The sequence below is a fragment of the Nerophis lumbriciformis genome, linkage group LG09, assembly GCF_033978685.3.
Source record: "Nerophis lumbriciformis linkage group LG09, RoL_Nlum_v2.1, whole genome shotgun sequence".
Taxonomy (NCBI): domain Eukaryota; kingdom Metazoa; phylum Chordata; class Actinopteri; order Syngnathiformes; family Syngnathidae; genus Nerophis; species Nerophis lumbriciformis.
This window is the reverse complement of record NC_084556.2, coordinates 31,530,726-31,549,036: the sequence shown is the minus strand read 5'-3', so window position 1 is coordinate 31,549,036 and position 18,311 is coordinate 31,530,726. Positions and strand designations below refer to the sequence as shown.

At 37.2% G+C, this 18,311-nt stretch overlaps 1 protein-coding gene across 3 annotated transcripts in view; it reads right to left on the bottom strand.

The window, feature by feature from the left end:
- specc1 (sperm antigen with calponin homology and coiled-coil domains 1) overlaps window positions 1–18,311 on the bottom strand; it is a 163,765-nt gene that overhangs the window by 44,221 nt on the left and 101,233 nt on the right. For all 3 annotated transcript variants that reach the window (XM_061963338.2, XM_061963339.2, XM_061963340.2), the window contains 4 exons: window positions 14,874–14,977; window positions 14,632–14,707; window positions 13,914–14,058; window positions 8,411–8,513 (listed from right to left, as the gene is read on the bottom strand). In XM_061963338.2, the coding sequence (XP_061819322.1) occupies window positions 8,411–8,513; window positions 13,914–14,058; window positions 14,632–14,707; window positions 14,874–14,977 (428 nt within the window). The remainder of the gene's footprint in view (window positions 1–8,410; window positions 8,514–13,913; window positions 14,059–14,631; window positions 14,708–14,873; window positions 14,978–18,311) is intronic.

Here is an 18,311-nt window from a genome sequence, read left to right as displayed (position 1 = left end):
GAGCTCGCTCGGTGACTGACTAATGACACCATGTCTATGGTTTGGGATTATTTTAAAGTGTGTCTGACGGATAAAAAAATGGCAATTTGCAATGACTGCAACAAGTTGGTTATGCGAGGAGGAACCAAGATGTCTTCCTTTAATACGAGCAATTTGATCTCCCACCTCTTCAAGAATCATAAGGAGATACACGATGAATACAAGCAGAAGATGGATGAAAAGCAAACAGCGAAAAAAAGTAGAACCACACAGTTGTCGCTTAAAGACTCCGCCGAGAAAAAACAAAAATACAACAAAAACCACCCCAAGGCGAAAGCCCACGTTGTGGTCAGGGACAACGCACGCAATATGGCAAAAGCTACGATGACTAGTCTGCCCTGCATGGCGCACACTTTGCAGCTTGCAGTGAACGGAGCTGCTCTGTCTCAACGCAGCATTTCAGAAGCTCTGGCTGACTGGTAGGCCACTTAAAGCACTCACCACTAGCTTGCAGCACATTTGTGTTACTCATACAAATACGTTAGAGCAGGGCAGATTGAGCCCAGTTTATAATTTCCTGTTATACAGTATACCAGGCAGTCTTGCACTAAAGGAGGACTATGTTATTACTTACTTTTTTACTCTAGTATACTCTGGACTCAAGCTGTGTGCCTTCATTGTTTTTGTAGCTGTTGTTTTGAGGCATGTTAAAAAAAAATAATGCACTTTGTGAAAGTCAAAGTATAGTATTTCCCATAGTTGTAGTGAGTATCAGGATTATCTCAGGGAGAGCATGTCCCAAATTCCAAAGCTGTTGTTTTGAGGCATGTTAAAAAAAAAAAAATTCACTTTTTGACTTCAATAATAAATATGGCAGTGCCATGTTGGCACTTTTTTCCATAACTTGAGTTGATTTATTTTAGAAAATCTTGTTGCATTGTTTAATGCATCCAGCGGGGCATCACAACAGAATTAGGCTTAATAATGTGTTAATTCCATGACTGTATATATCGGTATCGGTTGATATTGGAATCGGTAATTAAGAGTTGGACAATATTGGAATATCGGATATCGGCAAAAAAGCCATTATCGGACATCTGTAGTTGTGATTTTTACTGTTAATGGTAAAACAGTATCACAGTTTTTTAACGGTAAAACATTGGCAGCTCAGTTGCCAGAATAAAATAAAAATGATGGTTAAGTTTTTCCATTTACTGTTATACGTTGAAAAAAACACTGTACATTTTATAGTAAAATTCTGGTGATTGAGTTGCTAGTTTTTTACTGTAAAAAATACAGATTTTTTTTTTCAGTGTACGTAAAAAAAAAAAAATAATAATCAAATGCATAGGCAAATTCATACATCATTCATTGTTACAAGCGGCCCCCTGAGGGTAGCCTTAACTACAATGTGGCCCTAAATGAAAATGAGTGTGACAACCCTAGTGTATGGGATAATTTCAAGTGTTGTGAAAAGAGTTGTTCTTTTAGGCCTGATTGTCTGGGACAGAATCTAATTACGGGTTAGGCACATGGCGGACGTGGACTAAATCCATAAACACGCAAGGATCACAGTTTGAATCAGCATCAAGCACCTCAGGGCGGAAGTGATTATAGTGAGACTTGAATACAGAATGTCAAATCTTCTTAAGTCTTGGTACTTGAAAACAATAACGTGATCGCACTAAGCCCTTTGTGAGAACAGGCTACTAGGGTTTATACAGTATTGGACCACACTGATACTTTAAAGTAAATCATATTTGGCTGTACAGGACAAGGTCCCTTGAGGGTAAACTGTGTAAAGACATCAGAACAGCTGATGTTAAGTATTTTAATCCCTTTTAAAAACTTGTTTTATAAGCTTAAAATTGTGTACACTGGGAACCGGCGAATGCATTTATGTTTGTTTTGAATAAGCTGTCTGCTCATACAGCCTGTTTAAACAGATTTATTTCATTCTTCTTCTATCTACAAATCTAATTAAATTTCCACTTATGAGCTGTCTCATGTTTCATGTGAGTGGAGCACAGATATCACATTAGTGTGAATCTGTCTCATGCCAAAAAATCTTACTGCGATGCTGGGAGTGTGTGCTGGCTGGTCAACGTTATCTGGTACGATGTTTTCATCACAAAGGGTTGTTACTGTGTTTCATCAACACACATGTGCCACGAGAATATCACACAACTTTAAGAACATCTATTATTATCACCTATGCCATGTCATCTTGGTTTAGCAGATTTATGTTGAAATGTATCAAAACCAAAGAACCAGAACTTTAACATTAGTTAGTTGGCATGTTGGCATTCCCATTATTACACCGGTAAATCTCTAATCCTTACTTCTTAAACTGGGTATTAGAGGGCAACTGGGCACCAGACTCCATGGACACAAGGAACACTAAACAAAAGCAATGCCAAAACAAAGAGACACGCACACAGGCAAAATGCGTTATTTGAAACGCATTAATGCATAAATCCAGTGTGGCTCCAACAATACGTCACTGTTTGCATTATGGCTACACAACAGTGATTGCATCTTACGGCAATAGGACAGCTGGCTGAAAAAATGTCAACAGGGTAGCTTACAAAATCCAACGACAAAAGAAGCAGTAAAAAAAAGTCAGAAGAAAATCATACATAGAGCACCGGGAAATGCCATATCTTTTTGATACAACTATAAACTATAAAAACAAATATGTTAGCATATTTACAAATTGATGTGGACAACATTCAACTGGGGAAAAAACAAACCAAAACGGTTAAACAAAAAAAATTATGAGGCAGATTTTTTAACATTAATTGTAGCAATCATTTTTTAACTTTATTTAGAGGGTACATTACATCAATTTGTACTCATAAATTACAGTTTTTTTCAATAGCTGGGTTGCAATCACGTGACCTAGAGGCACATCCGGGCACTTCCAGGTTTCAGGCGGTGGTCTAAGCCCCATTAGGCTCCTGTTTATTGACCTGCATCAGTGCCGACTTAGGCTTATTTTGAAAGGTTTAGAGGCAAATATAAAAGCGATCATGAAAAAAAAGTTTAAATGAGTGGAGTGGATTTTTACACTTTGAATAATTTTTTTTTTTTTTTAAAAGATGTAAACCATTTATCATCACCAAGAGGTTAAAGCTACCTCACTTCACTTGACACTTACAATATTTAAAGAAGAAAAGATGGAAGACACATCATGTCTTTACATCTGAGGGGTCCACAAATTAAGCATTAATCGGTGAAAGGCAGAATTGGAGTCTTAGATTTAGACAAACTTTATTTATCCACAACGTATTGGATTGACATAACGAGTGTCGTGCTGCTGTGATCGTGAGGTTAATGAGAAAAAGTTAAGTTTTCTGCTACAATTATTAGTCTCATCTACAATTCATTTCGTTGTTTTTATAGTGTGAAGTATATTTTGTCTCATTATTTAGTTGTACATGTCCCTGTTGTTCAGCATGAATATTCGCTAGCAATAAAGATATAGTTTATGCTGTTGAGCCGGCAAGAGATTTAATCATTCAGTTTATTAATACTATTAAGGATATTTTGTAGATGCTAACAAATATCACCAAAGACGCTGTAATGTGGTCATCTTTGTCGACTAAAGCACTTGGCTTTCCTGCACAACAACAACATAAACTTTTAATTTCTGTTATGAAAAATGACAACAAAAATACGGTGGATTGGACCCACAATCACAATATTTATTACTCAGACCAAACGTTTATTTGCACAAGCAGGTCTTCGTAGTTACATTTAGGCATAGCAACCACAAAAGAACACAAACTAAAGCTATCTCTTGTCCTTTCTTTACGTTTAGTTATGCTCTCAAACACTACTAACATAGTGGAGGATAAACTGGACTGCATCACAGAAAGTTTCTCAAACAAATCATATATTCCAACAAACATTTTACAAAGTAATCGCTGCAGACACCAGCATGTCCGATTGTATTCCACAACATGATGAAAGTGATATTTTTAGGAGCCATTTCCTTTGACGCACTTTAGTTTTTTCCCCTGACTTTACTACCTTTATGAGCCACTTCTTTCGAGACTCTATTAAAGCTCTTTGCTATCTCTCTATTTGAACAACTGGAACACCCAGGAACAGAACAGCAATAAAACACTTGTTTTAATGCTACGCTCAAGCTGCTTGACCATCGTGTGAATTAAGCCGTAAAGAAGAAAAACAGATGTGACGTTGTTGTGCAACCCTCCTATTGCATTAAAAGTTTTATAACGCATGTCGTTTTTCGAGTCACTGGGTGAGATGGAGCCTATTCCTGATGGAAACCGAATTTGGTACTTTTATTGGTACCGACCAAATGCCATGGGTATTTTAGAGTACATATTCACGTAAAATCAAACTGTACTAATTGTCAATACCCGTGTTTGGTTGCAGATGAGGGCTGCAACTAACGACCTATTATGCAAAACCAACTTTTCTTTCCTATAGGTACCTGTTTTTGTGTATTTGGGATCTGCACAAGTCCCAAAAATTTAAAATCAAAGTATGGAGGCATGGCGGAGATATTTATAAAGTTAAAGTACCACTGATAGTCACACACACACTAGGTGTGGTGAAATTAACCTCTGCATTTGACCCATCCCCTTGTTCCACCCCCTGGGAGGTGAGGTGAGCAGTGATCAGCAGTGTTGGCCGCGCTCGGGAATCATTTTGGTGATTTAACCCCCAATTCCAACCCTTGAAGCTGAGTGCCAAACAATCTTGGCCACCTTTGTACTGTTTGGAATTTTCCCCAATTGTGACTTTAGCGGATATCTCAAAATATGGTAGAAATGTATCCAAAGTGCTTCGAGCTGGTCCGCGCTGTAGTCAATAAACACTTTCTTTTACTCGATCTTCTTGTCATGGAGCAGACTGGCTCGTACATGCACATGCATCCTCTGCCTTTGCCATTTCTAATAAAAAAGTAGTGTATAGTTCTAACTTGTATTTGTCAGTAGACTCAATATGGAAGCGCTAAAACTACAACATGGATTACAGGGAGAAAATGCTGTCAAAGTGGAGGCACATGAAGAAGTCTGCCCAAAAAACTACGCATCCTTGAAAATGGTCTATAAAACCTAATCAATGCCAAATTGACCAAATAACCACCATTACATGTTATGTAGACCACAAGGAAGTGTTTTAAATGTAGAAAAAAAAATCTTAACATTACCTCTATAATAGTCGATGAGTCAGCAATTATTTTTTCGATTAATCCACTTGTCAAACGATTATTGTTTATGATCTGCTGTACACGTTTGAGTTTGACGTTGAGTCCGCAACTTAAATTGACTAATTTTTAAAACCTATAATCAATTGAAACAAAAGATACATACATTGCTGAGAAACAAATTCTTCAACTTTATTCCACAAAGTATATAATCACAGTGAAAAAAAAATTAACAGACTTAAAGTTCCACAAAGTATATAATCACAGTGAAAAAAAAATTAACAGACTTAAAGTACCAAACATTAAGTGCAAAAATGTTTTTATCCAGCACTGTTAGGGTTTTTTAGCAGCATTATTTACCAAAAAGAATTATAGTGTAAACATGATCACTACTGGCGGTCTATCAATTAAAACATTATTAATAAACTAGTCAACAATAACAAATCTTGATTAATTAATTTTTATAATTGACGTTGTCACTTACAGTGTTGAGTTAGTTACCGAAAACCAGTAACTAGTTACAGTTACTAGTTACTTTATTTCAAAAGTAACTCAGTTACTAACTCAGTTACTTACACCAAAAAGTAATGCGTTTCTGTGAAAAGTAACTATTTAGTTACTTCTTTTTTTCTCCTTTTTTTTTTTTTTAAGGCTCCCATTAATGCCCTTTTAGCCTTCATTTCAGTACTGTTATTGCACTGGAGAATAATACAATCTGTTGATCAACTTGACATGCATTTGCATCACTGAACTCAGAAAGCAATGTGGTCTACATACAACACACAAAGACAAAGATATGTTTCAAAGGGCCAATTTATTTCAGGCGAGAACAAAATGACAAAACTATTTTAAATAGCTGCAACATAATGGCACTTTAACTTTAAGTAGATAGGATCTTTGATCCTAGACACAACTTACATTTAACTAAAATTTTATTTTCTTTGTGCTCGACAAAAGAAAAGTAGTGAGAATGTTAAGACACTCGACTTCTGGCTTCGCCATGATGTCTTGTTAGTTGTTATGAGAGTAGCGTATGTGTGTGTGTGTGTGTGTGGCCCTTTAAGATATGACAGCATGTGAGGTGAGTGACGTCAGTGAGTGAGTGGGCGAGAGAAGTGAGGGAGCGGCGACAGTGAGTGCGTGCAGGTACTCTAAGCTTGGTGGATGGCTGCGTCCAATAAAGTCACAAAGTTGCAACAAACCGCCGGCCTCGTCATTCACCCTCAGCTGTAAAGACCCACTTCCGGGTAAAGTGAAGGTTGTTAGCCCCGAAGTACATAGGCCCTGGAGGAACGTCTCCCTGCGCCCCTCAACTACGGTCTGGGAGCCCCCACGCCCCCACCCACACAAACCACGCCTCTTCTTTTCCACGCAGCACTGCAATAAAACACACTCAGATCTTCTGTTTCTAGCCGATACTACATAAAAAATAACGTAAAATAACGCAGTAACGCATCATGTAGGAACGGTAACTGAGTTACTGAATATAAAAAATAACGCGTTAGATTACTAGTTACCGCCGAAACTAACGGCGTTACACTAACGCGTTACTTAACGTGTTACTTAACGCGTTAGTCCCAACACTGGTCACTTATGTCGATTTGCAGGCCAACTTGACACTGTCTTAAGTACTTGGGAGGCAAACAGATGTATTCAAAGCGGACTGCCTCAAGGTAATGTTGCAATTTTCAATGCAACATGCCAACTAACTAATGTTAAAAGCAAGCATGCCTGATAAAAAAAAGTGCTCGACTTTTCAAGCGAGCTTAATGCTAATTTCCATTGGATATGCCATATACATGCTACTGATTAGTATTGGCGATATTACAACACTTTCAAATTTGGCAAACAAAACTGCAACATGGATGCACGTTCCAATTAAACACCTAATGTGTGATAAGTACAATAGTTACAGGCAAATACTTTGTGGCGTTCAACAAAAGACAGGACTGTCATTCTTAACTTATTAGCAAAGACTACAACAAACCGAAATAAATGCACATTTTTAAATAAATGAGACTCAGAAGTGGAGGAAAACAAGATATAACAACTGCTCAACAGAGTTAAAAGAGATGGGTCAAACAATACTGAAGCGCTGATGCCTTACAAAACACAAGGAGTAATACTGTGTCCCTCTATGCCTCAATGTCACTTTAAAAAAAAAAACATGTGACCGATACAACTGCTGTGTCATTTGATTGTGAAGCGTCAAACTGTCTATCAGGAAACACTTATTTCGGCTCACTGTGACAGCGCATACTAAATGAAGTAAAAGAAGTGGCATGCCACGTTTGACGCAAGTTTTCATCCCTGTAAATTGATCGAAATGGAACTTAAAAAAGAAGGAACCTTTCCGAAGTGTGGGATCATTTTAATATATTAGCGCCAAATAAGGTAAATGTTCTTCTTTTCCTGTTAATTATTCAGCTCATTGACCAGGGTTGCTCATTTCATATTTTTAGCTGTACAGATTTTCGTTTAAAAAAATTATTTTTGCTAACTAATATTCCTATTTGCAGGTCAAATGTAGTGACTTTTTTAATCCAGCAGCTGGCTGATGACCATTGAGAAACACTAACAGGAGTATCAGTGCAGTGTCAATACGGTTATTGAGTATGCCATACACTCACCGAGGCGTCATTAACCCATCACTGACAGTTACCATTATTAGCTGGGTGTTAAATGTTAATGAACAAAGAGATTTTATTGATAACCAAATTAACATTTATTACCACATGAACACACACAAAAGTACCGAAAATTGGTAATGTTGAGAGCCGATACCAATTCTCAGGTGCATACATGTTTTGGGTATTTATACACGCACATTAAAACGTTTTTTTTTTAAATAATTATTATTTTTCCTTAAATGTTTTTATATATTAAATTTACACGTTACAAGTTCTGACTGATACTTTTTACAAATAGACACCATTATTGCTTTTAAGGCTTATGGCGTTTTCTTCAAAACTGAGTGAATATCTGTTAAACAGTAGGTAGCGCCACACAACTTTTAAGAGGCTTTTTTTGACATGTTTGCATCCCTGCATACACATAAAACATGTTTTCATTTTTAATTATAGGTATTTATTTAACATTTTTACATTCTATTTTTTTCAATGTCTAAAAAGTTGAAAATACTATTAAATGTTTTGCTAAAATGGCTTTTTAAAGGAATGTGTAGGATTTTTAAAGCCAATGTAAACAAAGCATGATGTGAAAGTGACTTTCGCCTGTGATCCTTACCGGATAGTCTTGTGTTTTCTTCTGGCACCACTTCAGTAGCGCGTTCCTCTTAGATCCCCCATACTCCTGCGCAAGTGAAGCCAGGGGGTCTTGTCTTTCCACACTGTCACCAAGGAAACAAGCCACAGGTCCACAGTGAATGAGGGACAGACAGAATGATACACGTATTAGTGTTCTTGTCACATGTAAAAGTGCAAATATTTTCATTGGTTTACATCCCTAACCATACAGTTTATATCTCTTCACTGTGTATCGGCTCTGTGTTGTACAAACCCCGTTTCCATATGAGTTGGGAAATTGTGTTAGAAGTAAATATAAACAGAATACAATGATTTGCAAATGCTTTTCAACCCATATTCAATTGAATGCACTACAAAGACAAGATATTTGATGTTCAAACTCATAAACTTTATGTTTTTTGCAAATAATAATTAACTTAGAATTTCATGGCTGCAACATGTGCCAAAGTAGTTGGGAAAGGATATGTTCACCACTGTGTTACATGGCCTTTCCTTTTAACAACACTCAGTAAACGTTTGGGAACTGAGGAGACACATTATTTAAGCTTCTCAGATGGAATTCTTTCCCATTCTTGCTTGATGTACAGCTTAAGTTGTTCAACAGTCCGGGGTCTCCGTTGTGGTATTTTAGGCTTCATAATGCGCCACACATTTTCAATGGGAGACAGGTCTGGACTACAGGCAGGCCAGTCTAGTACCTGCACTCTTTTACTATGAAGCCACGTTGATGTAACACGTGGCTTGGCATTGTCTTGCTGAAATAAGCAGGGGCGTCCATGAAAAAGACGGCGCTTAGATGGCAGCATATGTTGTTCCAAAACCTGTATGTACCTTTCAGCATTAATGGCGCCTTCACAGATGTGTAAGTTACCCATGTCTTGGGCACTAATACACCCCCATACCATCACAGATGCTGGCTTTTGAACTTTGCGCCTATAACAATCCGGATGGTTCTTTTCCTCTTTGGTCCGGAGGATACGACATCCACAGTTTCCAAAAACAATTTGAAATGTGTACTCGTCAGACCACAGAACACTTTTCCACTTTGTATCAGTCAATCTTAGGTGAGCTCAGGCCCAGCGAAGCCGACAGCGTTTCTGAGTGTTGTTAATAAACGGTTTTCGCCTTGCATAGAAGAGTTTTAACTTGCTCTTACAGACTTAGCGACCAACTGTAGTTACTGACAGTGGGCTTCTGAAGTGTTCCTGAGCCCATGTGGTGATATCCTTTAAACACTGATGTCGCTTGTTGATGCAGTACAGCCTGAGGGATCGAAGGTCACGGGCTTAGCTGCTTACGTGCAGTGATTTCTCCAGATTCTCTGAACCCTTTGATATTACGGACCGTAGATGGTGAAATCCCTAAATTCCTTGCAATAGCTGGTTGAGAAAGGTTTTTCTTAAACTGTTCAACAATTTGCTCACGCATTTGTTGAGAAAGTGGTGACCCTCGCTCCATCCTTGTTTGTGAATGACTGAGCATTTCATGGAATCTACTTTTATACCCAATCATGGCACCCACCTGTTCCCAATTTGCCTGTTCACCTGTGGGATGCTCCAAATAAGTGTTTGATGAGCATTCCTCAACTTTATCAGTATTGATTGCCACCTTTCCCAACTTCTTTGTCACGTGTTGCTGGCATCAAATTCTAAAGTTAATGATTATTTGCAAAAAAAAAATGTTTATGAGTTTGAACATCAAATATCTTGTCTTTGTAGTGCATTCAATTGAATATGGGTTGAAAAGGATTTGCAAATCATTGTATTCCGTTTATATTTACATCTAACACAATTTCCCAACTCATATGGAAACAGGGTTTGTAAGTAGGAATGGGTATCTTTCACATTTCAAATAGATTCAGTACCAAATTCCTGAATCAATACTGGTAACGGCTTTTGGTACTTCTGTGGGTGTTCATGTCATAATAAATGTTCATTTGTTTAATAATAAAATCGAATTTGTTATTTAACGTTCAACAGTGAGCTGATATTGATAACTGCACTGCCCAGTTGTTATATCTTGAGTTCTTATATTTCTCAGTCCAATTCGCAAGTTTTATTTAGTAGACTTTGCATGCGGTTGCAATTCCAAAAAGTTAGATGGCAGTAGTTTATTGGCTATGGTGTGGTGCCTAGTCAGGGAGTAGTCTTTGCGATTAAGCCTAATCTTGTTTTTTGTTACACCCAACGCGTGTATACTGTAATTATTGTACTAATTACACACCAGCTGTTTGATTGTAACATGCATCTTAGTTGTAGTTTTTCAATCTCCAAATTTAGAGGTGTTGAAATAGCCATGTGAGCTCGCTAATACTAATCAGTAGCATGTCTATGGTAAATCTGATGTATACAGTATATATATATATATATATATATATATATATATATATACTGTATGTATATATATATATATACTGTATATATATATACAGTATATATATATATATATATATATATATATATACACACACACACACATGTATATATACACATACATATATATACACACATATATATATACACATTCACACACACATACATATACATATATACACATACATACATAGATTTATATATACATATTTATATATATATATACATATTTATATATACAAGTATGACCCATTTACCATTTAATAGTAAGAATTTTCACTGTTATTAAACATCATATATGTATATAAATGTGTATATATATATATATATATATATATATATATATATATACACACATCGTATATAAATGTGTATATATAAATATATATACACATTTATATACATATATGATGTTTAATAACAGTGAAAATTCTTACTATTAAATGGTAAATGGGTCATACTTATATAGCGCTTTTATACCTTTTTAAGGAATTCAAAGCGCTTTGACACTATTTCCACATTCACACACACACACACTGATGGCGGGAGCTGCCATGCACGGCGCTAACCAGTCCCATCAGGAGCAAGGACACAACGGACGTGACTATGATGGTAGGTGGGGATTGAACCAGTAACCCTCAGATTGCTGGCACGGCCACTCTCCCAACTTCACCACGCCGTCCCTTTATATTATAACATTTTAAATTAAATAAACAAACACCACAAAGCTGTGCAGCACAATAGATTTTCCTCCTATCAATTGCAGCACATGCAGGTTAGTATGTCAGTTCTTTATAAGTTCTGCCACATACTAAAATGTTTACACACCAGTGTGAGCACTTATACCACAGAATTTACAAAAACAATCCTGGGTTCATCTTTGTGGCGTTTGTGTTGTAGCAAAGGCCAAGGGAAGACCCAAAGGCCCGGTCATTGCCCTCAACATAGCAAACAGATCACACGTCAGAGTCTTACTGCTGTTAAATTCATGATATTTCTGTCTTTGAGGTACCGCAGGGATCTTGTCTGTACATATGTTGCAGAAATACATGTGCACGCATTCATCACTGCTGATAATAAGAGTTTACTTGAATTCCACACCAAAAACAGCAATGGAATGCTACTGTTTGGAAAGGCCAATGATGGGCTAAAGTACAATAAAGATGCTTAAATGTCAGTAATAAAAGGCAGCGGGTAAAAAACGATCCATGGATGTGGCTACAATTTAATAAAGAGGATATATGTGACACTGGTCAGACGGGTTTAATAATGTCAACAATATGAGGGTGTGGCTACAGTGATGTAAAGGTCTTCAACCGGCCTCACTGTTATAACACAGTATTTCCAAAACTCAAACACAGTATGATGTGTACAGTATGCATGCACAAAGTCAACACCCCGTCCTGTACTGTAAATGTTACCAGGTGCAGAGAGCTACAATGAGAGTGTACCCTTCATGGGAAAAGGGCAGCTGCCAACGTCACCTGATTGACTCAGCGTTATCAGTTTCTTTTCAATGCCTTAGAAGCCAGCTTTCACTTTATAAAATAGTGGGTTAATAAAATGTATCAGACCACTTGAGTGGGCTCACTGGGCGTCTAAGAGAAGTTGGAAATTAATCAATCCTAACAATCACCCATTAAAAACCAGGTTTTCTATTCGGTAATGCAAGTAAATAAATTAGTCCTGTCAAATGATTTTTTTTTTAATTAGATTAATCACACTTTTTAATTTTGATTGATCATAATTAATCACACATTTAAATTTGGAGTATTATTATTACTACTCGCTTGCATTATTGAAAATCTACTAAATTAAAGACCCCAATGTACAAAATAAAAAAATTCAAAATGTTATACAGGCATATTTTTTATATTATTTTACTTGAATGCTGATCTGGAAAGAGGATAATGAAACAACTGTTGGTGTGTCAGCATTGTCACACAAACTCAAGGCTCAGGGGCCAGATCTGGCCCGCCACATCATTTTATGTGGCACACGAACGCTTACTAACTTTATTCGTTCTTTCCATTTTAACAGAAAAAAATGGCATACCTTTTAAACTTTATTATCCAATACTGCAACAAATATAATATCACACTTTCCAAAGACTAAGATGTATTAAAATTTAAATAAATACTTAAATATCTGCTTGACCTATGATTTCAGAGCAAGTTATCCATCAAATTGTACACTGTATAAATGACAATAGATTTTACGGTAGAAATTGCGATGTTTTTTTACAGCATATTACTGTAAATTGAAAATACTCTGCCACTGCTTTTTTTACGGAAAATTATGTCGACCGAGCTGCCAGTGTTATTACTGTAAGATTTGTTGTTATTACGGTGCATTACTGTAAATGGAAAAACAGTACCCCATTTTTTTTAATGGTAAAAAACTGGCAGCTCAGTTGCCAGAATTAAAAAAATGTTTGGTGGAACTGTTTTTTCCATTTACCGTAATATGTTGTAAAAAAAAAAAAAAGTGATATTTTACAGTAAAATTCTGGTGATTGAGTTGCCAGTTTTTTAATGTAAAAAATGCAGACTGTTTTTTTTACAATGTACAGAAAAAATATATATAACATCCAATGCATAGGTAAATTCTAATATCATTCGCTGTTACAAGACTGTGATGTTTAAATATTGCGTTGATATTGTTCCATTGTCAATAGCACTCACCATTAATACATTGAAACATTTACAGGTAATACACGTGATTGGTATTGGCCGATCTTGCTCACGGATGATTGGAATTAACAGCATAAAATCCTGATCTGATCTACTAAATACACATTTTGAGTTCAATATTGGTATTATCAGATTTTGAGTTGGAAAAAAGACAGAAATTTGGTTTATTTTGAGGGATATTCAAAAAACAAATGACACATAACAAGCAGTATATTCTGTAACCCATCCCTTTGTGAAAAGTCATTCTAACCCATCCATCGTCTTCCGTTTATCTGAAGTTGGATCGCGGGAGCAGCAGCTTAAGCAGGGAAGCCCAGACTCCCCACTCCACAGTCACTTCGTCCAGCTCCTCTCATTAGATAATGGTGTTTGATTGATGACGATGGAGTTATTTTGGAAATAAAATCATTGGACCCACCTGAATTTGCTGTTGACCTGGTTGCAGTTAAAAGATGCCGTGCGGTTTCTTAGAGAAGCAGGACTTTTAAATATGGACTCCAGCGATGGACTCTTCCTCATAAGGATGTTAGATTTCATGTCTTCCCCGCTGCCGGATAAAATATCTGGAGAGTAAAAGAATGACAGAGATAGTTGGGAAGGCACAAACAATGTTAAAATTTGAGAAATGTGTTTACTAGGTAAGAAAAAACATGTTTCTGCATGGTTGAGAAAGTTGCAATATGTGATAACATCATATAACATTAAATACATTTATATAAACAAGGTTTGTCTATAAAGGCCTGAATAGTAATATTATTTGTACCTGACAAGTTTCAGCTACCTTGCCTCCAAACAACGCCACGTGACACCTCTCATGAAGGCTGCAAAGGCAAGGTAGTCGAAACTAGTCCAGGAACAAACACATTTACGATTCAGGCGTTTATAGACCAACCTTGTTCATATAAATGTATTATGAGTAGGCCAAATTATCCTCTTCACAACATTAAATACATTTGCAAAATCACAACACTATTTACAGAAATATTTCTATTTGTTTTGCTTGTCAAAGTGCAACACAGGTACTGACTTGTGTTGCCAGGATACCAAAATGCTTCCTAATTATTTGCGTTCAATCTGACTTGAAGTGAAACAAGGATGCTCATGTAGGGTAAATAAGGATGATCAGAGTTACATACTGAGAGGATGAACAAAGTTTCCGTGAGTGATGCGTTTTTCCAACAACTTTGACAGGGGCTTTATGTGAGACTGCCTCTGGGAGGAAACAAAAACAGACCAAATCACACAACAATGATTGAGGAAGCAACAAATAAAAATTGTCAAAGTTTTACTTGAGTGAAATAAAGGTCAGCACAATGGAAGGGACAGACAGACATAAATAATATTAAGTCATGTTCGAGTGTATCTAGGGTGAGCTTACCTGGATAGGCGACACTGCAGCAGCAGGTGCTGTGCGCAAAGGTATTCCACTCAGCGGACTTCGAGGTGAGCTTTGGATTTGAAATGTGTGGACTGCAGGTCCACCTGGAAAAAGAAATGGGTAACTTTAAAAATAGTTGAAGAACCGAAAAATGTAATTTACTTTTGTTTGTGTTCAGAAGTAGACATTGGGGGTGAGAAGACTGATCAAAATAGTGGTGTTATCGATAGATGGTCATCTAAGTTTTTTTTTTTGTTTTTTTTAATACCTTTTGTGTTGTTCATGTTGTTTATTTTTTATATGTATAGAATTTTATACTGTTTTACCCTCCATTTTGATACACAGGAGGGGTTTCAGGGCAAAAAGCCAAATGATTTGAATGAGAGCAATTAGTAGTTTTCGCTTTTGTTATCTTATCTGTTACCTTATTTTGCTCAACTAATTATAACAAAAATGACATACAGTATTACCTCAACTTACAAGCTTAATTGGTTCTGCGACAGAGCTCTGAACTCAAAACACTTGTACCTCAAATCAATATCTCCCATCAAAATTAATTTAAATCAATTTAAGGCAGTTATGCCTTTTAAAAAGAAAAATTAACTTTTGATATACTGTACATATTGTACAAAACCCCAAACCAGTGAAGTTGGCACGTTGTATAAATCGTAAATAAAAACAGAATACAATGATTTGCAAATCCTTTTCAACTTATATTCAATTGCATAGACTGCAAAGACAAGATATTTGATGTTCGAACTGAGAAACTTCTTCTTTTTTTTTTTGCAAATAATTATTAACTTAGAATTTAATGACACATTGCAAAAAAAGTTGTCACAGGGGTATTTTTACCACTGTGTTACATGGCCTTTCCTTTTAACAACACTCAGTAAACGTTTGGGAACTGAGGAGACCAAATTTTGAAGCTTTTCAGGTGGAATTATTTTACATTCTTGCTTGATGTACAGCTTAAGTTGTTCCACAGTCCGGGGTCTCCGTTGTCTTATTTTAGGCTTCATAATGCACCACATGCACATTTTCAATGGGAGACAGGTCTGGACTACAGGCAGGCCAGTCTAGCACCCGCACTCTTTTACTACGAAGCCACTGTTGTAACACGTGCAGAATGTGGCTTGGCATTGTTGAAATAAGCAGGGGCTTCCATGAAAAAGACGTTGCTTGGATGGCAACAAATGTTGCTTCAAAACCTGTATGTACCTTTCAGCATTAATGGTGCCTTCACAGATGTGTAAGTTACCCATGTCTTGGGCACTAATACACCCCCATACCATCACAGATGCTGGCTTTTGAACTTTGTGTCTATAACATGGATGGTTCTTTTCCTCTTTGGTCCGGAGGACACGACGTCCACAGTTTCCAAAAATAATTTGAAATGTGGACTCGTCAGACCACAAAACACTTTTCCACTTTGCATCAGTATATCATATATACATATATATATATATATATACATATACATATATATACATATATATATATATATATATATATACATATATATACATACATATTGGTATATACATATACACACATATATTTATATACATATACATATATATACATATATATACACACACATACATATATATATATATATATATATACACACATACATACATACATACTAGAGATGCGCGGATAGGCAATTTATTTCATCCGCAACCGCGTCAGAAAGTCGTCAACCATCCGCCATCCACCCGATGTAACGTTTGATCAGAACTGCACCCGCCCGCCATCCGCCCGCCATCCGCCCGCCATCCGCCCGCCATCCGCCCGCCATCCGCCCGCCATCCGCCCGCACCCGCCCGAAGTTTTATTTACGGAGGCAATAATTGAGCATGGATTTCCAATCGCACTGGCTGATCACATGGGACAGTTAAATGTTTGTAATGCAACCTTTAAAAATCATTACGCGGTGATCGCGGTCCCAAAAATAAACTTTTCTTGCATGATAATGTCCAGAAAAATTCGCTTTATATTACTATAGAGTCCTTTTAACGAATGAGTTTGATGGTTTATCACAAACCTTAAATGAAAGAAGTCCTTTGTTCTCCTGCACCATGCATATGGCTTTGGCCTTGCTTCGTGTTTGGTGCGCAATCCTGTCGGCTGTATTTCACAGCACGACATACTGTTAAAAGTGTTTATACTATTTATGCTTTCAAGTCCAAGTTGAAGAAATCTTGTTAAATGTTGACAGCATAACTACCAAAATACAGAAGTATGTCCTTAATATTTTTGCAGTGCTATTTCTGTTGAAAAGTTCAAATGATTACATTAGAGATGTGATGTGCCACTTTTCAAGTGTCTGATGGCTTAAATTAATTTTCATTAATTTTTCATATTTTGAATTCTTTTGAAAGGCTTACAAAAAAACTACATTTGAATTGTAATTCCATGCTATTGACAGGACTATTAATTTTAATGAAGTTAGCTTACCATGTTTACAGTATGATAATTGTGATAGAAATGTGAATTTTAGGCACAGAATATTTTTTACAATTGAACAAGGCAGTAGATTATACAAGCTTGGACAGAAAGTTAATAATGACACCAATTTTTTTTTTTATGGAATTGTTTAGTACTGTTTTACCATTTGTTTACTGTAAAAAGTGTTTATACTTTCAATTAACAAATTGAAGTCTTGTGAAAGGTTGACAGGATAACTGGCATTAACTGTCAAAATAATTTCAAACTATTGAAGTTAGCTTACAGAATAAACATGCCAATCAACCCATATGATTTTTGCTGTAATATTTTTGTTTTGAAAAGTCACTGTGACTGATAGAAAAGTGATGGTTTTAGCAACATTTTAACCTGTCTGAATGTTAATAATCATTTTGCGTCGGGGGACGAAGCCCTGAACCCTCCACCAGGACTTTGTCCTGGACCTACCGGGGCCTGCGGCCCTTGGACCCTGGCTACTAGGTTTTTCTGATTTCAAAAGTTGGCAGGTATGGTGAGGTTATAAAGCTTTTGCCTGTTAAAGAAAGGAGACTGATCCAATGCAGCACAGACTTTCGCGTGCCACGCTGTCACGACCCAGACGCACACCAGTGCGCAATCATATGGGAGCCGCGCTGAGCGCACCTCCAAGCGCGTCTCGCTGCCGGCGACGGCCAGGTATGGGCCCACGCTCCAGCGCCATCCATTTTCAGGGCTAGTTGATTCGGCAGGTGGGTTGTTACACACTCCTTAGCGGGTTCCGACTTCCATGGCCACCGTCCTGCTCTCTATATCAACCAGGGTGAGCCCCACCCCTTTCGTGAGCGCACTGCGCGCGGAGTGACCCCTGTTACGCGCCCCCGGCAACAGGGGTGGCGGGCAGGTAAGCTGCGCGGGCGGAGCGCGCGGAGTGACCCATGTTACGAGCCCCCGGCCACGGGGGTGGCGGGCAGGTAAGCTGCTTACCTGCTG